This window comes from Vulpes lagopus, chromosome 13 (genome assembly GCF_018345385.1).
Source record: "Vulpes lagopus strain Blue_001 chromosome 13, ASM1834538v1, whole genome shotgun sequence".
Taxonomy (NCBI): Eukaryota; Metazoa; Chordata; class Mammalia; order Carnivora; family Canidae; genus Vulpes; species Vulpes lagopus.
In genome coordinates, this window is record NC_054836.1 from 30,011,256 (window position 1) to 30,037,552 (window position 26,297).

The following is a 26,297-nucleotide window of genomic DNA, read 5'->3' on the forward strand; positions in this document are numbered from 1 at the left end:
TTTGACAAGAGTGAGCCTCAGCAAGGGGAGGGACAGTGGGAGAGGGAGAGAGAGAGAGAGAGAATCTCAAGCTGACTCCTTTCTGAGCACAAGACCTGACGTGAACAGTGATCTAACATACAACCCTGAGATCACGACCTTAGCCAAAGCCAAGAGTCGATACCCAGCCAACTGAGCCATCCAGGAGCTCCACATGTTTAATCTTTTAGAATAGCAGATACCATAATTTAAGCAAAGAAATGTCTTATTGATACTCTAGGTGACTGTTAAATACTACTTTAAAGAAATGAGGAAATATTCTGACATCATTGGCTATACAAGTAGTCCTGAATTACCTTAAACAGACAATATATCTAGTCATTGAGAATAATTCATTAGCTAAATAACTAAAAGTATTTATAAGAATTTGTAGAAATAAACTTGCAAAGCACAGTATTGTATAAATTGATGAGCAAAAGTCAAAACCAGTGTTTATTTGGCACATGGAAAATTCTCCTTCACAGTGATCCAAAAAATGGATGCCTATTTTGAAAATACTTGGCATTGGGCCATTTAATGATTTAGGAGTAACAAACAAAGCATAATCCGTCTCATTTCCACTAATGAACTATGATCCAACTAGGTGGGATTTTCCATTTACCTTGGGAGAGGGATCCTGAATTTGGTTTGTTTATTCCAGTAATCTTTGCTAGTTTACAAATCTGCAACATTGCACCTTTGATTAGCTTTGTGAAATGAAAGGATCTCCCATACTTTCTATATTTGGCAGTCTTGGCCATATAAAAATGTCCATTTTGTCACTCCTGTTATAGTTTCATGCAGCTGCCTTCTCTCTTCTTCCCACTGTGAGATATTAAAAAATTGGCAGCAGCTTTCTCCAAGTGTGTCTGGATGGATGAAAAGGCCAGAATAAGCATGTCAAATGTAAAAATACCTTGGGAAAGGAGGGTCTTTAGACTGACTGGCCTTCAAAATATTCCAGGTAGCTCTGCCAATTGAGGATTATTAGCTGTTGATTGAGAAGGGTAGACAAGAATATATTGTAAAATGGAAACTCTTAAGTAAGAAGCTGGTAAATACTGGAATGGTAACTGCCACACAACAGCATTATATAACTAAAAATATATGAAGCTCGACTGTGTTCTAGTATCTCCATTTTTATTTAGCATAAAGTAATTTTCTTTAATACTTAGGTGCTAAGGTGGAATAACTTCGTGGAATGAGCCTCTTTTTCTTCTTCTTCTTCTTCTTTGACCAGATGGAGTTCAAAGGGGATTATAGACTTCCCTGACCTGTGAAGGCATTGCATTATGGGAGAAACAAACATTAAGAATCTGACTTCTTTGTAAAATTACAGAACTATTCTTCAGGGAGAGTGTTGAAAGTTCAAGAACCGAGTGATAGTTAAGGATTTAATGTATCTTACTTTTTTCCTTAAAGGAAATCTAATCATCATAGCAAATATGTTTTATTTATAGTAAATATTTATAACAAAATGTATGTGGCCTATAATAAAATGTAGTAAGTATATTGATTAGTGGTATCAACAAAGTAAGAGTATTTACAAATAACATATCAGTTATACATAGGTATATTTCATAGGCAATTATATAAAATTCCTACATGAAAGTATATCTAGAGACTACTTCTGATTATAAATTAAGTTTTCTTTTAGGAGAAAGTTATTTCTGTAAAACTATTCTGCCATAAATTGTTATAGATTATTTAATATTAATTTTTTTCTCTTTACATTATACACATAAAAGTTCTGCCTTTGCATTTGAGTTTTGAAAAGCTTTTACAAGTCAAGAAAAAATATTTTAGCAGATTAAAATTTTTATTAAAGTTAAGGAAAACACTGCTCAATATGGAGTGAGATCTAAGTCTCAGGTTATTTTAAAGTATGGAAAGATAAATTTTGCAGAATGGAAATGGAAATGAAAAAAGTACATGTCTACAATTAGAATATTTTACATATGGTAATCCTGTAAAAGGGGTGCTATTTAAGAATATATAGGGCTAGGATAACAGATTACATAGATAAGCAGGCACAGCATTGATGAAAAATTAAAATAATGGAATTGCTATGTCACAACTAAAAGAAGATGAAGGAAATGGGTTTAGTTTATAATTCTACATTTATAACTTTAAAAGTCCAAGCTTCAGAAAAAACTGAAAATATCTCCCTGGGACAAGAGCTCTGGCATTTTGGAGAAATATGCATTCAGACTTTCAAGAATAGTAAAAATGATGACTGATAGCATACAATATTTTTCTGATAAATTTAGCAAAGTAAAATCCATCCCAGAAAACATACATAAAGTCTTCAGATTCTCAGTGTGAGATAGTTCATGTTATATAAAAGTCTAGGAAAAAAACAAACATCTGGCATAATCAGGGAATGTTCTCCCATTCAACTCTGTCATTCCTCTCTTATGACAGTCAACACTCATCACAATTGCTAGTATTTGTTTAATTTTTGCTTCTTCCAAGAGTTCTAGCAGAGACTCGTCTAGCTTATTTTAGCAAGATTTTATTTCTAGCATCTAGCTCAACAAATGTTTGTGCTACAAAATAATTAATTCACTATGCCTTGAATGGCAAAAAGTTTTCCCTCCTCTGATTGACAGTTGTGTTTTTCAGTTAATGCTAGAAATTCTTTCATATTCATTATAACACATAAACCTGAGTAGAAGCAAGAGAAGTTAGCTTTAATTTCCATTTTGTGACTTAGGGAGATTGTTACTTGCCTAAGAATCCAAATTCCAATGGAAAATCTAGTTGTTCTATTCAAATTTTTATCATAATAATTCAATTTTTCTCACTGTCACATAGTGGCCCTCTGAAGACTTAACTTTGACTAGGAATTTGGATTCCACATGTATGCATCCCCTTTTCATATTAACCTGAAAAACTGGAAATAAAGATTTATAGGATAAAAAAATCTTCACGATACAAAATTTCAATTCTTTCAAAATCCAATTATATCTCAAGATTTGTTTGTTTGTTTTTTCCCCTATGACACTATAGTTAGATCATTTCGGTAACAGCCTCCAGCAAATGTCACCTTCCTTCCATATACCCATTCCTTAAATGGTCTCCTTCTACATTGACACTGTGTTTGGTCATATGACTTGCTTTAGACAATGAGTCATCAGTAAATATGAGATAACGAGAGTCTTTGAAAGCCTTGGTCCATTGGAGTTTTTCTTCTATTCCTGACAATGCTTCTATCCCCATTTGAAAAGTCTGAGAGCCTATTAGAAGAAAATGAAACCACATACAACAGAGACAAATGTCCCAGCTGAGACTATTTAAACCAACCAGCTCTTCAAACCCAAACCCACCACATGACTACAGCTCTATGAGAGATTTAGGTAAGGTAAGCAGCTTAACTATCCAATTGAGCCCAGTCAAAATCCCCGACCCACAAAACTGTGAGCAAATTGAATGTTGGTTATTAGTTGAAACCACTATGATTTTTGAATGTTTGTTACATAGTCAAGGCTAACTGATAACAAAATTGAAAAGGGACCTTTGATAAACAAAAACAAAGATTAGAATTGTATGTGTGTGTATTTTGCTTAAAATTACGTATCATCCTTTTCCATAAATGACAACTCAGGAAGACATATCCAAAATACCTAAAAAATTGCCAGACCAAATTTATAGAATTGCTTTTCTAAAAAGAAAATTATTTTAAACCATAAGGGAAACTTCTGCTTTATAATCAGAAAATCACAGGTAACCAAGGCCATCCCCAGAATAGTAAGCACAGAATCTTCACATTCCCTCTTGACTAAGAGTATAGTACTGCATCCCATTATTTCTGTAGCTTGGAAACAAATCTTAGCTTGTTTCCTTTATGTACCATAGAAAACATGGTTGCATTTCCTAGAATTCACTGTCTATGGATAAGAACATTAAAATATGTAATTCTTTCCCTCCTTTTTTTATCTGCTCCCAGTTTTTAAAAAAATGAAAATAAAACAGATGTCCAATAATGTAGATTTTGGATTCTCCTTTCCAGCATGCCAAATGTTGTACACTTATGGAGAGGAGTTTGTCTGTGAAGTTCAAGGGAAAGAAAATGTTGTGCTTCACAACTTAGGCACTAGTCATAATATTTAATAAAATATAAACTGCCAATAAATAAAACCACATAAAAGTGTCTCTCTCTGTATTCCCACTCCCCAGAAATACCCTACAAAAGCTGAAATCCAGAAATTAACAGAAGGAAAGCAGATGATTTAAGAAACTGGATAAAATAACTTGCTCTCCTAAGATAGTATTCATACGTCCACACCCTGTTGGTATTTCTTTGGTTCCGATGGGATCCCTGGAGGAGGTGCATACAGTGAAAGGAAATGAGACTCTAGTCCTAGGAGTGCCAATCATAACTGCACTGTCCATAAAGATGTTTGGATTTGCCTTTCAGGAATGTTTTTCTAAAGATTAGCAACTGTTAACCATCAGTAAGCTAGATTCTCCCAGGGCAAATCAGAATCCATAAAAAGAATGCACTGGGAGCACTACTGGAGCAAGTAAAATCCAAGAAAGAACCTTTTAGGTTTTATCAACTGGAGTCCACAGATCGTTCATAATTGCAAAGTGTTCTCTAAATGAGTCAATGTCAGAAATTTAAATTTTTGAGACCAATATCATTTCAAAAATATTTGGGAAATATTTACGAAAGACCTATGGGCCCTTGATCCCACCATTTCCCAGCCCCCCTTGAACTTAAGTGGCACCACGGATGATTTCCGGACCTTGGAGTATAAATGGAAGTGACATGGGTCATTTCCGGGTGAAAACATTTAAAGGTCAGTGCATGAACCTCCACCTCTTTCTTACCTCCTGTGGTTACCAAGGACACCACATGTCGAGATGCCAGAGAGTCAGCCTGGGTCCGTGAGTGAGTGATTGTTTATAATGCTGAACTTGTAAAGTTAGTCTGGAGAGTGAGCAAATAGTGAACTTTTTTGTTATGTCATGGAGGTCTGGGGGTTAATGTGTTACAGCAACATAGCAAACCCTGTCCTGAGCAATAGAGGAAACTAATATGGGGTTGCTGGCTTTCTATTATACCAAAATAAGGAGATTTTAAAATATAAGCAAAAAAGAATTGCTCACTATATGCCATCATTATATACAAGAAATACTATTTTTAAACCAAAATATATAGGAAGGACACAAATACAGAATAAAGAATGATACCTTAAACTGAATAAATGTAGTTTTCCTTAAAAACACTGCTATCTTATCCTTAATTTTGCCATTTTGCTGTGCCAAAACTTCATCATGGAACAGAACACCTGTCTTACAAATGGCATTTAAGAACCACAGATCTAGATATTTCAAAAATGGCGAGAGAAGATTGTTGACTCAACACAATTAAAAATACCATATCACAACAATGTCCAACTTTACCTGTCTTTCAGTGAGATCCAGATTCACTGCTATCTCATATCGCCTCAGTCTGGTCAGATAATTATGATGGGCAAATTCTGCTTCAAGTTCTCTGATTTGTTCTTTGGTAAAAGCTGTCCTTTCCTTCCTGGGTTTGCTATTGACTTCTGACTTGTAATTTCCTTCCTGGGAATCTGGGGGGAATGTAAGAGAGAATTAAATTGACTTTATTCATTCAAATGCATACAATCATATCATTCATACCAGAAGCATTTACTGAATAACTACTTTTTCAGGTACTATGTTAGATATGGAGAAACAGAGAGCAAAGACAGAAGACTGATCTCACAACAGGATAACATACATTTCTTACTTTTTCGATCTGCTCTCATGTGACTCAACCTAATTGGCAAAGTGTCTAATATTCTTTCAAAATATGAACAAAAAATGTATTTGCTCTTAATATGATAAAAAGATAAATAAATAAACCACCTCTAGAAAACAATTTCGGATGTAAAATTGTGTTTAATAAGTTGTTTAATATGTATACTTGGGATCTAGGTATGATTGAACTCTTTAATTCCTAAGAAAATAAGTGTTGACTTAATATGTGAATATTTAAGCAATTTGAATGTTTAGCAACTGGACCATAAAAGTCAGTTCAAGATCAGACAAAGCATACATAAAAGTGTGTGTGTATTTACTGACTTTTTAATTTCTATTTAAGTTTAGTCTCTTTGAGGGCAATAGCAATTCTATTCTCTTATTTTATATAATACCTATTCTAATGTGGAATCTATAAATAAAATTGTGTTCATAAGACTCAAAATATGAAAAGTTTTTAAAGTGTTTGTTCACTATGTATGAGATAGACAAAGATGCACAACACTGGAGGGCCGGGGTGGCTGAGTGGGTTAAGCAGCCAATCTTGATTTTGGCACAGGTTAATGATCCTGGGATTGAGCCTGGTGGCAGGCTCAGCACTTAGTGGGGAGTCTGCTTGAGGATTCTCTCTCTCCCTCTGCCCCTCCCTGCCATTTGTGTGTGCATGCTCTCTCTCTCTCTCTCTAAAATAAGTAAATAAATCTAAAAGAGAGAGAGGGAGAGAGAGAGAGAGAGATGCACAATACCTAAAAGGGCTATCCAAACACCAAAGTTTATAATGCCATTTAGAAATAATAATAATTTGGAGCATAGTGTTCCATTTTTATTCCTATGCATTTAAGATATAATTAACATAGAGTATTTCACTTATCCTTATCGTATCCCTGAGATGTAGGTTAGAAGACATTCTTAATATACTGAAGAATAGAATATGTGCCTATATTGGAAAAAATTCCACATAAACCAATAACAGGTAATCATACCAGCTCTAGTAATTCATGTTGAATCTATTTTCAGTGAAATAGCAACATGATCAAGGTAAAGTCTCTTAAAAATTACAGTCTCTTAAAAATTACTTCAGTTCTCTATTTTTGTGCATGTACACACAAATTGTGATGTCTTTATTAGGTGGGAGTACAAAGAATTCTTCTAAGAACCCAAACAAGAAAAGCAATATAGGAAAAATGATGGTTAATAAAGGGTTACAAAGTGTGGGGTACCTGGGTGGCTCAGGTGGCTAAGCCAACTTAATTTTGCTCAAGTCATGATCTCAGCATTGTGAGATTGAGCCCCATGTTGGGCTCCACCTTGGGCATGGAGCCTCCTTAAGATTCTCTTTCTCTCTCTTCCTCTGCCCCTCCTCCATCTCTTAAAAAAGGGGTTACAAAGAATGACATTTTAATTTTTTTAATTGACAAATGTAAAATGGTATACTTTAGGAAAGATTTTTTTGGGGCAACATTTGTTTCTTCACCCAGTGATGTTTAACTATGATAAGTAATATACATATTATATACATATATGTGTATATATGTGTATATGTATATAGATCTATAGATCTATAGATATATATATTAGTGTTCTTTTCTGTCTGGCTAGGAAAGTCTAACTGAAGTCAAGAGGGCCCTGGATAATGGGAATCCACTAGACAAGGCACTCTGATGTGAACAGTTTCATTCTGACTCTTTCTAGAATCTCTGTTGGCCAGATGTAAAGTTGTATATGTCCAGCAGCAGCAGCCACTACAAAAAGTCTGCATCAAAATTTTGGCACACTGGCCATTACTTTTCCTCTGAGGGATGACCGTATGATTCACTGAAGCAGTGGCACAGTCGGAAATTCCTCAGATTTCACTGACCACATTTCTGGGTGTGTCACTTACCCCTGTGTTGACTGGCTTCCCACGTTGGCAGAGCAAGCAGGGCTTTATTCAGAGCAAAGTAGTTTGTGATATGTCACACATAGGCTTTACCTTATAATAAGCCACTAAGACCAGGTAAGTTTTGTAATAGATGATGTATGAACTCTCGGGTAGGGTATGCCTACACAATGCCAACTTACCTGACTCAAAGTGGAAGCTTCAGTCATTTATTATTATTATTATTATTATTATTATTATTATTATTATTATTATTATTTAGCTACAGATTTACCAACCCCTACATTTTTAGAGCGTTTAGCTATTAGGTGTAAGCAAACCTTGATGACTTATTTTTGTTTTTAATTTAATGTTTCCATTGATTGTCCTGGCAGACTGCAAACTCAGTCATAGCCTAGAATACTCAGATAAGTACCTCTCAAAGGATCTATATTCTCATGTGAATCAAAAGTATTGATGCCAATTTGGAGCCATGCTCAGTCTGAAATCTGCAGCTGATTATTCTTTATATGGGGACAACACTCTTTTCCTTTCTGTAAAGCAACTCTGGAAACTGACAGCAAAGCCAGAGCATTTTTTCTCATAAGCAATTCAATTTGAATGATTCATGGTTAACACAATCCCTTATATAAGCATGAATGAACAAATTCACATGGAGGAAAGCCTATTAATTTATATTTATTTTTGAAATACTTTAACTTTTGTAGTATTCAAAAGTCCTTCAAAATCAGTACACACATCACACACAAATATACAAGCACACAGAACTCGGGCCAATACTTGTAAAAATGGTCATTTGGAGTGGATCTAAATACATGCCCATTATAACTAGAAATATACAACAGAAGGTTTTTATATCCAGTGACTGAATTTAAACAAAAATCTGGCTATAATTCAACATTTAAATCCAAAAGCAATTTACTGAATGCCTGAGTTCCAGACCAAAGTAGCTCACAGAGTATAATCCAGTGACTAAAACAATGCGAACTGTGCACACTTACATTTACATTTACCATAATCACACATGGGATAGTTATATTGTAATTAACTTGATGAAGAGTGGGTGTGTGCTTCCTGAATTCATCACTCGAGAGAGAATGCCAATACAGTTGAGGTATCACCAATGTCAATTAGTTCTGTGTACACTTTCACCCGTGTATCTGTGATTCTGTTGTGGTTTTCACCCACATTGCTCCCACTTTTGCTTCCCACTATTGAAAACATGCTCCTTGGAACTACATTTCTGCACTTATATTTCCTATAATCTTGGATTTTTAAAAATTTGTCTTTCTTCTTTTTCCCCATCCATGTCCTGAAGCCCATCATTTACCTCCACTCCTATCACCTGACTAGTTTTTCTTTGGTGGAAAATGAGTGGGACGCTTGAACAAGGCTTTTGGCAAATTGCACACCAGCTTCCATCTGTTTTCCAGCTGTTTCAACTGAGGCAAATATCCCTCCGTTTTCTTCAACCTCCTGTATCCTATGCCAAATGGTAGGTGTTGAGGGGGGAATCTGGAAACTGCCATACTTTCTTCCCTACAGCCACAAACAAAATGTCACCATCTGTACAGTATATTCCAATGTAAAATATTACAATTGTTGTTTCTCGTCTCAGATGCTTTAAGGCACATGTGGGTGCACTCTCACACTCCCTCGCTGCTTGGAGGAAATGTTGACTTATGTGTTCAGGTAGAGTTGGCAGTCCCAGTTCCCTAACCTTTTGCTCCCTGGGACTATGCTAATGGAAGAAGTCTGCAATACTTCCGTGGAGGATAAAAATTGCCCTCCAAGGATCATTTCTGTCTAGCATTTAGAACTTCTCCACATGTGACTTTTTATTTCCCCTAGTGCAAGAGGATGCCAAAAGATAATAATGTTTTATTGAAGACAAGTAATGTAAGGGCTTGGTCTGTTCACTAGTGCCATAGAATGCTTTTTAGCAAAAGAGAAATATTAAAGTATGATTGAGTATATTTTTTTGGCTAACCTGGGTAAGCTTATTAACTTGTTTAAATGAGGAACATAATTTACCTATGTCTGTAAAACATCAAAATGTAAAGGAATGTCTCTATAGCTTAGACTACAATGAATATTTATTCCATACTCCAAAGGAAGATTGAATACTAAGCCATTGTCTATTTTAGTCCTTTGCAACTTCTTGTATCGATGTTTTTGTACTCTATTCAAAATGATAGATATTCTGTTATTATTAACAAAGCTGCACAAATGGTTGGTATCGGAAGCTAATAATTATAATTACATGGGCATAAGGATTGTGGATGGAGGCAGGGAAATTTATAGAATAATCCTATTGGTGCTAGTATTTTCACATTTAAATGGGAAATAGCCTACCTTATGGGAAATTTATCCAACTTGCTACTCCAGCTTCTTAATGACTAGGAATATCAGCTTCTCCGGACTTTTTTCCAGAATAAGCAACCTTCCCAGGGGTTCTTAAATTCTCTTGCCAATCCATGATCCACTCTCCAGATTTGAAAACCATAGCATGGTGATCTACTATTACTAATGAATATTATATACTGAGATGTTACAGGAAAAAATATGATTGGAAGCCACTACACTCATTCTAGAATAAGAATTAGTTCTGAAAACATTCACTATTTCTTGCACCTTTGATGTGAAAAACATAGAGCTATAATAATTGTTTCTCTTTACTTATTCAGCAAACCCAAATTTCAAAGACCATTTTTAGTTTAGTATTAGTAATAGTAATGGCAATTCAACATGCAAAAATAATTCTACAGAGCCTCCTTGCTCATTGTTCCTTTGATTATCAGTCAATAATTCATTTCAATTCCCTACTCTTTGTGCACATAAATATAGGAATCCATTTTTACCTTGCAGCCTCCTCTTAGTGGAGTCCCTTTGTTTTTAAAGAATGACACGTTAACAATTGGTTTTAATTTCATTACCTTGCCCTTCTTATTATTTATTTACTATGTAGTTCTTTCTATAATAAGAGGATGTCAACCTAATGGTCCTTCCTCTTGCCACAAAAACAAAGTAAAATACAGAAAGAACTAACAAATTTTGATAAAATTAATATTGTACAATTCCAAATATTCTTAAACAAAATAGTATTTTGGTTAAAAAAAATTAAGCAGAGGCAAAGACACACAAAATGAAAATACAATGCAACTTACTTGGGTCAAATTTAGCATAATTTTAGTTCTCACTACCAAGTTCAAAGTATTTAGCACAAAAACAAAAGCAGCATATGTCTTCTGGGTAAATGTAAACTTCTTCAATCTTGCTACATACTTCTAGGATTAGAAACTGGTTACAGATGCCCAGAATTGACTTTATGTCTCTTGCTATATTCCAGAGAGAAAACATAAACTACAGAAATATCATGGCCATCTGTCCAGCAAAAGAAGGCACACATACATGTTTGAATTGTGCCTGCTAGCAAAGGACTTTACAATAATCACCATTTGCACTCCAATGGAACACCTAGTGAAGAGCTTTTGACATACATTTTCCTGATCCTATTAGTTTAAAGAATGCACCCTTCCTGTGAGATCTCATCAAATGATCTGTGCTCCTTTCTTCCAATGATTACCACATTCTGTGGTAGTTGTGGATCCTTTGTTTCCTCAAGTAGGATATAAATGTTTCATACATACTACTGTCCTCATTTATTCAGTAGTTGGAAGCAAATATAAAGATAATCCTGGCATCCACGTTACATCCCAATTCTTGCAGAAGCAATGGACAAGGGCATGCAGAAGATGCAAACTTCTATAGGCATCCCTCATTCACCTCCTACTCAATTCTTATGTCAGGAAATGGCTTTGCGTTCCATGGTGTTACTGTAGCCTTGAGAGAATAAAGAGGGAAACAAACTCTTTTCAGAAGTTAGGGATAATAAGTAAATTGGCAGTACCAGAATTGTGACATTTCTAGTTTACAGCTGTCAATAGAGCAAAAAGGGTGGAAATCTCTTATGACTTCCGAAAACACCACACCGCTTTTGCAGTAAGGCACCAAAATTTTCAGTACCAATTCTGCTAGAAGCTTGGAACAGGAGAGCTTCTAAAAAGGTTTTTTGTTTTGTTTTGTTTTGTTTTTTATTCTGGAAGACAAATCTATATCCTCTAACAGTCTGAGGGCTTGCACTTATGTCGTGATTCTGAGACTTTTTTGTTAAGCCACCAGTAACTCTAATGTATTTTTATAGCGGTAACTCATAATAAATTGAGTTTCTTATTCATCTTCATGTCTGCTTTGCTTCTCTGAATTCTAGACTCCAGCTAATTTAAGATTAAAAAATGTTCTTTACTCATCTTCATATTCCCAATATTAAGCACCTAATTCTGAGTTTTTGCTGGAACTTGGATTTTCATGCTGTTTGTGGATTATGATTCCAATGATAATCCTAAGGGGTTTTGTTCATTTATCAGAATTTATCTTCAGCTTAAAAAAAGAGAAAGCACCACAGCAATATTACTTTATATTAGCTTTTCAAAGCACTTAATTAATAGGAGATAGTAACAAGGAATATTATTTACATTTTATACCTGTAATGATATCTCTAAATATGTTCAGATAGAAAAGCAGCAATTTAAATTATAAAATTTAAAACTGAGGAGGCTGGAGGCTTTGGGTGGCTCAGTTGCTTAAGTATATGACTTAGTTTTGGATCAGGTCATGATCTCAGAGTCCTGAGATGGATGTCCATGGGTAGAGCTCTCCTGCTGCATAGAGCCTGCTTAAGATTCTTTCTCTCCCTCTCCCTCCCCCTTTGCTCCTAAGGCCTCCCACACTCTCCCTGTTTGCACAGGTACATGCATGCTCTCTTTCTAAAGTAAATAAGTAAATAAAATACTTAAAAAAATGAGGATACTAAATGTTATACAAATGAAGGAACAGACCGTACGCAGATTATAATTACTATTCTTAGCACTATTAATTGACATATTGGACTAGATAAACCTTGTTAAATTTATATTCAGTGAAATATGAATATAGGGCATTTTAGGATGTTTGGCAGCATTCAGGTTTGTACTCACTAGATGCCTGTAGCAACTCTCAAGCCCATTTTGGCACTGTCAAACACTACACAGAACTTTCAGTTCAATTTAAAATCCAGATAACAACAAAAATCAAGGTAGACAATGCATTTTTTAGTATAAGTATATCCCAAATATTGCATGGAATGTATTTACATTAAAACTATCAAAAGTTAATCAGAAATTAAAATTGAACTGGGCATGATGTATTTATATTGGCTAATTCCTGGCAACCTTGTCCCAGTTATGGCATTCAAAAATGTTTACAAATATTGTCCACGTCTCCAAAGGGAAAAATCTCTCCCAGTTGAGCCCCACTGAACACAGGTAATACTTGAGACAAGATATCAGTAACTCCATGGTACACAACTCTTTCTAGGAGTGTTCAACTTGATTCAGAAGTTAAGGTGAATTTCTTGTGTGTAAATAATACCTTCTTTACGCTATGGCCAATCCTTGTCTCCTTCAACTCAACGACTGGATTGTCTCATGATAAAAATTGCTCAAAAAGTGTTTTTGCCATTGCTAATCTATCCAAATATATAATTGCAAAATAATAATTTCTAAGAATTTCTGAGATTCTGAGAATTTCTAACAATTTCTGAGAATTATCCAGACAAAACAGTAAAATGGTGCATATAAAATCATTAAAGCATTTTTTTTGCCATTTCTCTAAACTACCCTGTTAGAGATGTGATAAGTGTCAATAGATTTCAGAAGAGAGCATTATGTTTCTCTAGCACATCAAAGCACATAATACTAATTTAATTATTCTATTATAATAAATCTGAAACATCCTGGCTTAATATGCATGGATTTTAGAGTCTGAACAGTCCTTACAAATCATCTATTTGGAAACCCGCTCTATTTATAGATGGGAAAAATGAGATTCAGTGACTGAGGGGCTCACTGAAGGTCCCATACTGTCATACAATGTTTCTGGCCTCCAGTGTCAGTTATAGAAACAGACATAAATCCATTTTACAGACCTCCCTAAATATCCTTTACCCCTGGCATGGCCTTTTCATAAGAACAAAGATTGAGAAACACCAACATTTTTAATTGTGATACTAAATATGGCTAAGAGCACCATCTCTGCCACTTATCTGCTTATTACACTAATCAAATCATCCCTTTTTCTCATCTTTAACACAGAATTAAAGTGAAGTGGATTAACTTAAGTAAATCATTCGGCACAGTGTCTGCATATTGTGGACACTCAATAATCAGTTGTAAGTTCTAGCGATTATTAAGGAAGGACCTTAATACTGCATCCCAGAACCCAGTAATTGACAATGATAGATTAATAGAATCAGGTTTTAGAAGTTTTTTTTTTTTTCTTTTAAACTGTAGGAAAATTTCCTCTCTCTAAAATAAATAAATAAATAAATAAATAAATAAATAAATAAATAAATACATCTTTTAAAAGGGGGAAGGAGAGTGCCTGGGTGGCACAGTCTTTTAAGTGACTGATTCTTGGTTTCAACTCTGGTCATGATCTCCAGGTCCGGAGATGGTCCTAGTCGGGCACTGCCCTAAGCACAGAGTCCGCTTGGGTTTTTCCTCTCCACTCCCTCTGCGCCTCCCACCATTACCTCCTGCTCTCTCTCTCTTAAATCAATCAATCAATCAATCGATCTTTAAACAGAAGGAAAATTTCATTCTGAAAACAAAACTCAATATAAAACCAAAAAAAATTATAATTTGCATAGTAACTAGCAAGCTTCTATTTTACACTGACAGTTAATGAATCCCTAAAAATATCTCTGTTACTTTTGATTAGTCTACAAATGAAATTAAGTTTAAGATTTAATTATGATTTTCCAGTGAAACTGTTGAGGTGACAGTTTATCTAAGTCCTGTGGGATCAATGTCTGAATTTTTTTTTTCTCTGAAAGCTTTTATTTAAAAAATTGATAAAACTTAACTAAAACTGGCATATCCAATGAACTGGAGTCAGGTTGTGTTTGTGTTGTGTGTGTGTGTGTGTGTGTGTGTGTGTGTGTATTTCTTCTCCTTTAAAGAATCCTAGCAGCCGTTTACATGGATTGAGATAGTTTAGGTAGATAGGAGTCACATTCTGTTTTGATGTTAGGGCATACAAATGTTTATTAGCAAACACTATTAAATAGGTTTAAAAAAAACAGGTCAGGGGTATTTATTAAACAAATAAACATACAAACTTACTCCCTTAAATACTGTGCACTTATTTCCTTAGAAATATTATCTAATAATTTTCCTCTCATATAGAAGGTTTGAGAATAAATTATTTGTTTCTTAACCTCAGATATAATATTAGATGATTAATGGCAAATAATTTATAAATTGATTTTGCTTTAATTTCATAGTAGAAAAGAAACTATAAAAAATAATATATTAAAATAATAAAATAAAAACAATCATAAAATCCCAACCAACCAGGGGCTCTGGTCCAGGAACCAAGCAGCAGTTAGTTTCCTTCTGATTCCTGTTGGTAGAGTTAAATGCTTTTGTCATCTATTTTTTTATTGCAGCTGTACCACCAAGAAGGAAAATGGTCTTCGGATGACTCATCTGCATTAAAGTCAATTTGTGATTATTTTTGTAAAGGGATTTTCCCAACTGGAAGAAGTGTAAGAATTTAGAGCTTACATTTATGGAACACTATTTAAATCCCTTCCACAAATAGAATTCTATTCACACTGACTAGGGAACACCTGCTTTCTATTAAATAAATAAATAGGTGAATAAATAAATAATCAGCTCTCTTATGATTAAATCATTTACTTGTGTGATTTGACAATTTCTCTAAATAACAAAGAATAAAGAGTAAGTCTGATGTAAATATGCTTGAGCATAATATGAAAATGACACACATGCTAATGGATCTCAAAATGTACAAGTCATATTATCCTCTTTCTCCTCAGCATCATTACTACTACTCACTACTTATATATATTTTGAGTTAAAAAAAAACAGCAGTTAAATTCACTTGGAAAAAGGTCTGAAACATGAGATCTAAGTATAGGGATCAAATGGTAACTGAAAAGGATTTTTGACAATAAAATGTTTAGAACTTCTGGCCTGTGCCATAAAGAATAAGCAAGCAAAGATCGTTGGTGGCAGAGACCAGTGAAGCTAGAATGGTTGCAAGAGTCTAAAAGACTATGAATAAGAGGAAAAGATGAAGCCTCCATTTAGTTCATAAATATTATTCTGAGAGGTGGAGGAAGAGGTTGAGGCCAGAGATACTGATTCTAGACTTCTATTTCTTGGAAAAAGGAAGATAAGAATGATACCCAAGTCCAGAATCTGCTTGCCTATAGAGAAAGGCCATTAGGAACTGACAATATTGTTGAACTGTGAGCTAAATAATAAAGTGTTATTTACATACCAATTGATGCTATAATTCATTTTTGAACCAGGTTTCTATAGCCTATACTCTTATGTTGACAGTGGTGTGATATATATATATATAATATATATATAAATATATATATATTTATATATATAAAATTTATTGCGTCATGTGCTAGCAAATGGATCAGTCCAACATAATAATCAGTCCTAAAGTAGTTTATAATCAATTGGGAATAAAAGCTGATACAGATAAATCCATAAATAATTATAAATAGTTATTTGGGGTATAACATCACAAGCACCTGTTTATTAAATTTAATATTTGGGGATGTATAGCTTGTGTTTTCATAAGACCGTTTTGTGGAAATATCTGAATAATATCACTATTACTACATTTCATGGGGGGTGATAATATAAAGATATACATATATATTTGCATATATAACAGATTCTAACCACCTACCCATGAAGCCTTTAATCCCACATATGGTATGAAACATTCTATAAAGTCTTAATGATTGCTATATAGGAAACTTCTAAAAGACTTTTTGAAGGTCTTAAATGCAATTATACATTTGATATAGAAACTTAAGAACTTAAGGGCAATTATCATCTAACCATCCATAATAATTTAAAGACTAACTTGAACGTAAGACTAAAAGAATTACACTAGGAAAATTTTTACTGAAGTCTAAAAGATAAAAATTATCGTAATACCTCCTATATTATACTACATGTGAAAAAACTTCTACATCTATTTCTAATCTCTACCAAGTCAGTATACCGATGATACAAAGTTTATGAGAGAGTAAAGCTTTAAGCTAGGTTTGGCAGATAATTCATGGCTTGTAACTTTACATCAAATTGAGGCACTCCACCAAAACTCACAATTTAATAAAATATTTTATTTTTTTCATATGTCATAGATCACAGACTATAGTTTTTGAAATGTTTCAAAAGCTTTTGAACGTTACATATCAAATAGCATTTAGTATTCCACTACACCCTGGAGGGAAATGGTGTTTCCCTTTTCCATTTCACAAACATTTTTGTTGTACCCAATACTTGAGAGTCAACACCGTGTTGTACAGAAGACATGTACAGTTTGCTCCTAAAATGTAATTTTCCAACACACACATACACAAAGCATATCCTCTGCTTATCTTGTAATAATTTCAATCAGTGGACAGATCTATGTACACATTTTTAAAAGTTCTGCATTGATTAAACAGAATTGTGATTATAATTAGAGCTGTATAAGCTAACAGCTTTACATACTTACTGTTTAAAACTTTTACATATTTAGAAGGGAAGAATGACTTGGGGGAAAGTAGCAGGAGCTTTGAAGTCTGCCAACCTGAGTTGGAAATCCACTGTTGCTACTTACTGTGTGGTCCTCTGAGCCTGTTTCTGAAATTCAGATTCCCCATTTACAGAATCCACATGGGATTGTTATAAAGAGAAAAATTAGGGAATTTAAAGTGTGTATATCTAAGATATAGAACCAATTCACTAATATATATTTATTATTAATATTATTATTATTATTATTTAATTTATGATAGTCACACAGTGAGAGAGAGAGAGAGAGAGAGAGGCAGAGACACAGGCAGAGAGAGAAGCAGGCTCCATGCACCGGGAGCCCGACGTGGGATTCGATCCCGGGTCTCCAGGATCGCGCCCTGGGCCAAAGGCAGGCACCAAACCGCTGTGCCACCCAGGGATCCCTATTATTAATAATATTATTAAACTAAAGAAGTATCATGAATCAGACTTAATTAACTGAAATTTTTGCTAAATCACATTTATTAGACTTTTAATTTTATATGAATCACTTAACTGTCATTTCACACCTAGCCTTTAGTGAAATGTATCTTGATGTGTTTTTTAAAATGAAACTGATCTGAAAAAAAAGGTGATTATATTTTTTTAGCTTTTTCTACCCATACATATTTTAAAAGACCCAGCTGTGCTCATAATTTCTTTGGCCAATCAGCAAGGTTTAATTATGTTTCTTTTAAAAAATAAATGGGGTCTTGCAAGTCTGTATGATTTTATTTTTTTCATATTTTCTTTTTACAGCTTTGCTACTAAAAAGTAGAGTCAAAATTATACTTTTTTTGAGTATAATTAAATGGCACTATCTTTTATTTTCAAAGTAAACCAAATAAAAAGTGTACATTTGTATGTACGTAAGTAAATACATATATATGTATACTTTAACATTTAAAGTATTTTGTTTGCTTCAATCACCACTGGTCACATATGTATGTAGTCAAAGTCATGCACATATCTGGCACATAAATAAAACATTTGTAGATTTTTAAATTTTTGATCACTTGTGCAATATTTGAATACTCTTTTTGAATGATTTGGAATGAATTACACCCAGTTGTGTACTGATAGGAAGGGAAAAATCCTATGGTAGTTCAAGTTGCCACTTTCCATGATGTATATACTTTCACCTTAGGGAATTTCAAGCCACTAAGTCAAGGTGATGTCAACTGGTTCTCAAACTTCCCAAAAATTTAACAATTGATTCCAGAGAGTCCCTCCTTAAATGGCCCCAGCACAGCAGTACACCCCATTTAACAAACTAAATTCTGATATCCGGAAACTATCATAAAATCATAAATAGCAATGTCTACAGTAATAAAGTCTTAGAAAAGAAAGAAAGATCAATAAGGCTAAGAGTATATGTTTAGCTAATTTGAAAATGATCTCAAGGACTAGACAATAGTATTTACAGCAGTATTCTAAAGTTCATCTATAAACTAATAGTTTGATCTGATAATCAATTCACCAAAATGTGTAGTCACAGAAGCTCTGCTCATGCTATTTTGGGCAAAGAAAGGCTAGGAGTTACTTCAAATAAGTAAAAAAGATTTATTTTTAATCTTATGCAATACATAGTAAACCACCACCAATCATAAATTTTTGCAATAATCACTACATCTAAGTATTTTGTTGTTTAAATGATATAATAACTGTGCCAAACCAAAAGAATAGTATAAAATACATTTAAGTGTTTTGTTGTTTAAATGATATAATAACTGTGCCAAACCTAAAGAATACTATAAAATACATCAATAAGAAAGGAGACCATCCTTCAATATCCAAATACTGGAAACTAAAAATATAGACATGGTCTCATACCAGTGAAAAGAAACTCCAAACTTCCCACAACTGCAATAATACTTTCCTTTTAAGATGGAAATTGAAATTATTTTCTCTTGAAAATATTTCTACGTTGAAATTACATAAGGAACTTATAACTGAAAACAAAGGAAAATATTTAAGAATTGTTTGGAAAAAAAAAAAAAGAATTGTTTGGAAAAAGACCATAGAGTACCTAAATTTGGGGGGCTGTCAACAAAGAAAAAAAAAGCATTTCTCAGAGGGTCTCTGGACTATCATGCTATTTTAAGTACCACACAATCTAAGTAAAAAATACAAAGTACCTGATCTCTAGAAAGATGTTGGCTTACAAATAGTAAACAGAAGGAAAATTACACAGAGGGATATAAACCTTGTATTCTGAGGAATGCTTATAAGCAATTTTGTGTCACATGCATTTAAGTGTGTGCCTGTGTATGCACATGTGGCGGTACTAAAGGGGAAGTTTTCTTATTTTTAAGCTTACATTTAATTATAACATCAGGGAATCTTCCATAATGGGCACTTGCTATGAAAAACTGGAAATGAAAAAGAATGTGTTTATAATTAAGCTCCATGTTAGCAGTCCCACAATAAATGTTCATTAATCTATTCTAAAACACTAGGCTTTCTGGGGATAGCTATGGAAATGAAAATGGCAACAGGCTTGGCATAAAATCTCAGCGCTCTCGTCTCTCTGCACTGACCTAGCAGTTGTAATGCCGTTATTCTCAGTTTACTGCCAGCCTTGTAGATTTCCTAAACAGACTAGTGAGATAATAGACATAAAAGTACTTCATAAACTTCCCCACAAATAAATAGTTTAACCAGAGATAAAGTTTCTAAAGCACTTTGAGATATGTTTTCACAATATAATTGCATTTTTTTTCTCCCCAGATCTTGAACGAAGTGACATTGGCTTTCTATTATCAGCTCTTTCACATGCTACACACTTACCTCTTTCCACTCTGGAATTTACTATTTCTCAACTGTAGAAAAGACTATCTTTGCAACATGTGAAAGTTTTGAATTTCAGTTTGATAAAGCATATTAAGCTCAGTAAAATCCATGCTATTAAAGATCTGGGCTATGGGAAATACTGTATTTAAGCGATCATGTTTTAAATGCTTATTATATTACAAACAGATCTCCATCATGTGCTTACTTGGCTATCAAGCAATGTCTTATTAAAAGTACTCCATGGAACATGAGAAGGTTTTCATAATGAAGAGAAAAAGCTCTATAATTCCTAATTATATTTAATCACCAATTTGAGAACTCCAGTATTTTTCACGTAAATAAATCACACTGACATAAAATTAATATCCAAAGTATGAAAGAATAATAATTTAGTGAGTCCATGTTAAACATTGCTAAGATAATAATTGATTTAAATAAGTGTTTTCTCTTTACCCCAGCTCATAATCCTCAAGGTACTATACAGAATGTTGTTCACAGGTCAAAATGTATTTGCCATACTAAATGCAATTTAGTCACATATTCTATTTTTATATACATGTGGATACACACCAAGACACAAATATAACAAACATATTTATTATATGTTAAGCAAACCATAGCTAAACTTAATACTTTACCTAATGTTCATGAGACTCAAATACAAGAAAAATTCCTTAATTTAGGTATTTCAATAGTTTCATAAGAAGAAAGTTTTTAATAGCTTAAGTAAGTTCTTTTCTGATTGTGATTATGCTCTAAAAATATCAGTTGACGTTTCTCCTGTGAAAAAGAAATCATCATGCAATTCCCACAAACCTATGATACTTAAACATGCATAAAATGACTGTAGGAAGAACTGTCAAGGCTGATTTTAACCAATAATCCAGGTTTGCCTCATGAAGCCATGAGACATACCATGTTATGGTATACCATAACATTATCTCAGTGAGGTCTCTGTGCTTCCCACATTAAAATGGTAGGACATTTCCAGACATATGGCTCAAAGATATGTTTTAGTAAATTCTATAGCTAAATTCAACAAGCACTAAGATTCTGCTTGTTATTCAAAAGTCTGCTTTGATGGCTTGATTTCTTTGTCTTCTCATATTACACTATTTCCTTTCCTTAAGTAATTGTATGCATTAACATAGCAAAATCTCAAGGATCACAATCTAGGTTCTAAAATGTAAAGACAGGAAGCTCAATTTTATGGAACATGTAACTAAAGCTGCTGTGAACAGTTATTATATACTAGTGGCAATGCTATAAAACGGAAACTTTATAATTGTTTATAATAGCCAACAACAACAACAAATCACAAAAAGTTTATTATTGTACTTTTCCTTAAATTGCTAGAACATGAGCTCTCAATTTTGAAAGATAATCATTAATAAAACAATAAGATTTTTAAAAGTTAATTAACTTCATCTTTTTTAGGATTATCATGTATACATTAGCTCATCTTCTTACAAAGATATCACTTCAGAACTGTAGTTTACTTTTAAAGCCCTCAATTTACAACCCTGTTTTGGAGAACTCATAAGACAAACTCAGATAATGGAAACATAATAATCTCAAAAGAGATTTCCTTTTTTCACTCATTGAAGTGGAAAAATCTGGCCTTCAAAATACTAAATATTAACATGTTGACCCTATCATGATAGTGATATTCCCACAGCATTCAAATTCATCCTTATGACATATGTTTTTTTAAATTAAATTAATACACATTGGAAAATAAATATCAAAAATAAGCAAACTTGGGGCACCTGGGTGGCTCAGCGGTTGAGCATCTGCCTTTGGCTCAGGGCAGGGCATGATCCCAGGATCCTAGGATCTAGTCCCTCATTGGGCTCCCAGCAGGGAGCTAGCTTCTCCCTCTGCCTCTCTCTCTGTGTCTCTCATGAATAAGTAAAAAAAAAAAAAAAAAAAATCTTAAAAAAAAAAAGAATAAGCAAGCTTTGTCTTCCTTATATTTAAAAAGTCTAAGATTTAATGTAATATTGGCTTCTTTGAGTTATTATCATTAGCAGTATGAATAATAAATATAGATAAAGCATGGCTACTTTAAAAGATAAGACTTTATTAGAATTATTTCACTGAACAACAAGACAATTTTGAACACTTAATCATGATTTAGGAGAATGCCTTCTCTTTCTTGAAAAATGTAGCTACCCATAAAAAAAAAAATGATTTTATGCTTTTGTGAAGAAAGGAAAAAAAAAAAAAAAACCAGGAAAGTGAGGATCACATCACATCACACAGTAAATAAATGACAGCTTTCATTTGGAAGTTTTAAGATGGCTCTCTTGTTGGAAGCTGTATAATCACTGCCGGGACACAGAGGAAAGGATAGCAAGCCAGAGAAGGGGATCTGGGTCCTTTATTGTTACCATTAAAGTCTTACATAAAACTGTCTCCACATTCCATAAAAATGCCATGGTGCTTCAGGAAAAATACAGACCTGAGACAATAGTTTATTTTGGCTGGAACTAAAGTTCCAGAACTGAAGAGTTACTGCCAGAAATAGGAACCAGCTTTGAGAAAAATCTAACTGACCTAGGATGCAGCGAAAGTGCTGCAGCATTAATACCCTTGTGCTTGGAGATCTGAATCAAGGGTCCTTTGTTAAGAACCTTGCAACATAATTAATCATCCAGAGGAAGTAAAGAGCTTTGAGGTTGGAGTCTAGTTACCCAGGGAATTCCCTCTTCCTCTGGCACCCACTTGCCAGCAGAACTATAAAATAGGAGCAGAAATATCTCACTCTGTAAATGATTAATATAGCTGATTTACATGAAATTAAGTTGTTCACTAGCTAAGCCACAGTTGACCTGGGTTCCAGGGAGGCCCTCCCACAATTCCCTGAATAACCAAAGCAAGTCACCATGTCCGGGCTGCCCCATTGCCATTCCCCTTAATCTTCCCTCTCAAAATGGGGAATCCTCCTAGGGCTGAACTTCTATAAAGAATTCCCATAACTAAACAGTTCACGATTTTCAAGGCATCAATTACCATATAATTCCACTCCACAAATATTTATTAAATACAAATTGGTAAATAATAGATCGTGTAACTTCATTCAGGAGCATATAAAAATTGTGTGTGTGTTATCTGTGTGTATGTGTGTGTGTTTAGGGCAGAAATCAGAAAGAATTTTTTTTTTTTAATTTCAAAAACAGCTCAAAACATCAAAGAACAGCTTAGCACCAGAAGAGAGATACAAACATCTATGGATAATCAAAGAAGGATTTTAAAAATTTGCATGAAATTGAGGGATCATGAAATTTCCTGAATAGATTATATTTTTGATGGTTTCGGAAAAAAAGGCAGAGCTTCTGCAATGGGAGAGAATGTAAGAGGGCTTCTCAGGTGACAGGGAAACTCAGGTTAGAGACTGAGTAATGAGTACAGAAAACAGTGAGCACCAGTTGTATGAAGCACAGATGAGAGCGATGATTGGGATCATCCCAGAAAGATAGGGTGAAGCCATGTGGTGCCTTGAAGGACAGGCTGAGGGAATTAATATGTTTTTGAGCAGAAAAAAAGCTGTATTGTCACAGTGGTAAGGAAGAGATACAGCAAAAGTATACAGCCTACAGGATCAGGGCTGATCAGAACACTGCTGCAGACAATCATCTAGAGTTCTGAGGAGGTTCTAGTTCAGCAGAAAGCTTGATAGCCCACAGGAAAGTCAAAGAAGACCTTCAACTTGAAACACTACAGAGATTAAAGGGTGGGATGGACCTGTGTATTTTGCAAAACAATTCATCCTAACCTCTGGAAGTTTGTAACCAGATCAGCCTAAAGATAAGATCAAAGGTTTTGGAAATCAACAACAAAGAAGGGGTGGAGAGCTCTCATCAGCTCCACCCTTCCAACTGCCTACAGGGCATTCCCACGAGGTTCTCTTGCCAGCCCCTATGAGGCAACCCATTTTGAGTTAAATTCTTTCCCCAAACTAAACCAGCTTCCTTTTCCAGCCTAGCAGTGGTACAATAGTTAATCCTTAAAGGATTTTGATTCTATTTCTCTCCATCCCTCACAACCTATTTCACAATGTTCTGTATAATTTTCCTTTGAAACAGGAAACAACCTGAGTCAGGTTCGGCATCTTGTGCTAAGAGTACAACCGTAATTGCCTAGTCCAATCCACACTTGTCTGCCTGCTTTCTAGGTATTCTGAAATTGCCCTTATGCTGCTTTTTAAAAATATGTACATATTGTGTCAAGGAAGGTATCATATCTACAAAAGACGCTGGTCTCATTACTGTATCTCAAGAATATCTCAAGCCAATTCCATCTCCTGCAAATGTGATTATTCATAAAATGTTTACTGAGTGCTTCCTGTGTGCCAAAACTGTGCAGGATACCAAGGGGACACAAACTAGAATAAGCAATCATCCCTACCCTGGAGGAGCTCACAGAATTGAAGAGGGAGAGGGAAGGGAGAGAGGAGGAGGAGAGGGATAGGGAGAGGGAGGAAGGAGGAGGCAGAGGAGGATGAAGAGTGGGAGGAGAAAAAGATGAGATAGAGACAAAAAAAGAAAAAAACCTGGGATTCCAATTATTCTCTTATTTTTACTTTTCTGTACTTAAGAAATTTTGAAATATGAACTCAAACAGACTGAAAAAAAAAAAAAAAGACAATACAATGAAGGAGTTGCTAGTAGAGCAGAGGGATTGCCACTGTGGTTTGAAAGGAGAAGAGAAGCACTCAATCAGCCTGATTTTAGTTAAGAAGAAATCCTGCAGGAGGCAAATGTTAAGCCAGAACTTGGACATGGAGAAGAGTTTTTCTGAAAGAGAAACTAGGAATTGCTTTAAGATCAGAGTAAACAGAGGACCTGATAGAGCACCTGAAATATACTGGGAAAATTAAGTACTTCAAAGTGCTGGAAACAAGGATTTGGGGAAAGATGGGGAGAGGAGGCCAGGGCAAGCCCATGAGAGCCTTTGATTTCCATGCTGAGTGTTTCCTCTTGACACTAGGAAGCCACTGATGATTTTATCCCCCCCCCCCCTTTTTTTAGTTTAAATTCAGGTTGGGGACATCTGGGTGGCTCAGCAGTTGAGCATCTGCCTTCGGCTCAGGGAGTGATCCCGGGATGTGGGATCGAGTCTCCTATTGGGCTCCCTGCTAGGAACATGCTTCTCCCTCTGCCTATGTCTCTGCCTCTCTCTGTGTTTCACTCATGAATAAATAAATCTTAAACAAAAAAATTCAAGTTGGTTAGCCTATAGCATATTATTAGGTTTCAGGGGTAGAATTTAGTGATTCATTGGTTTTGTATCATAACCATCACTGATGATTTTAAAACTGGGAGTAAAAAATAAATAAATAAATAAAACTGGGAGTAAAAAATTGATTTTAAATGCCTAATTTTGGTTACCTATAAATAAAGTATAATACATGCTCCCTCTCTACTGCTATGAAAATCTTCATGCTCCTAAACAGAGTTGTTAAAGGCAGGGATCATTTAATGTGTCATCACCAGTAAACAGTACATGCTAGGCATTGAACAAAAACCAATCAAATAATTCTTGCATAATTGTGATGGCCAAAGATGATAAGCTGTTTATTGTCTCTGGTAAAGTTCCAATGGAGTATCATTTCTAATCACTAAAAAAAGGAAGGGGAATTCTTTAGAATATAATATTCTACAATGTTCTTAATGTTGGCATAATAATAATGGCTAATCCCTAAGTGGTGTTTATTATGTGCCACGCTGTATTGTAAGCACCAACATTTAATGGCTCAAGTAATCTTTCATTTTAGGCATAAGGAAACGGAGACACAGAGAGCTTCAATAACAAATGCAAGGTCACATGGCCAGCCAGCAAGGCACAAAGCTAGGCTTTAATCCTGATGAATCCTCAAAGTCTGTGCTCTTATTCACTGCACAAGACAATCTTGTGCAACTACTCCATTTTGAACCCATATCAAAAGGCATCCTACTGAAAGAAACACAAAATAAGGAGAAAAGACCATTATGAGCAACATTTAATGGCTTGTACCTTCTCAATCTAAAAACTTTAAATCCATACATGATCTCAAAATTCTCAAGGTCTTTAATTACTAAGTAACTACATCATTAATAGTCCTACATGATTACTTCTTAATTTCGTTCCTC

The 26,297-nt window shown here is 34.5% G+C and overlaps 1 protein-coding gene across 1 annotated transcript in view; it reads right to left on the bottom strand.

Moving 5' to 3' along the window:
* The window catches only part of MEOX2 (mesenchyme homeobox 2), a 65,130-nt gene that overhangs the window by 11,316 nt on the left and 27,517 nt on the right, over positions 1-26,297 (bottom strand). Inside the window, exon 2 of the mRNA XM_041727889.1 lies at positions 5,431-5,603. Coding sequence (XP_041583823.1) covers positions 5,431-5,603 — 173 coding nt within the window. The remainder of the gene's footprint in view (positions 1-5,430; positions 5,604-26,297) is intronic.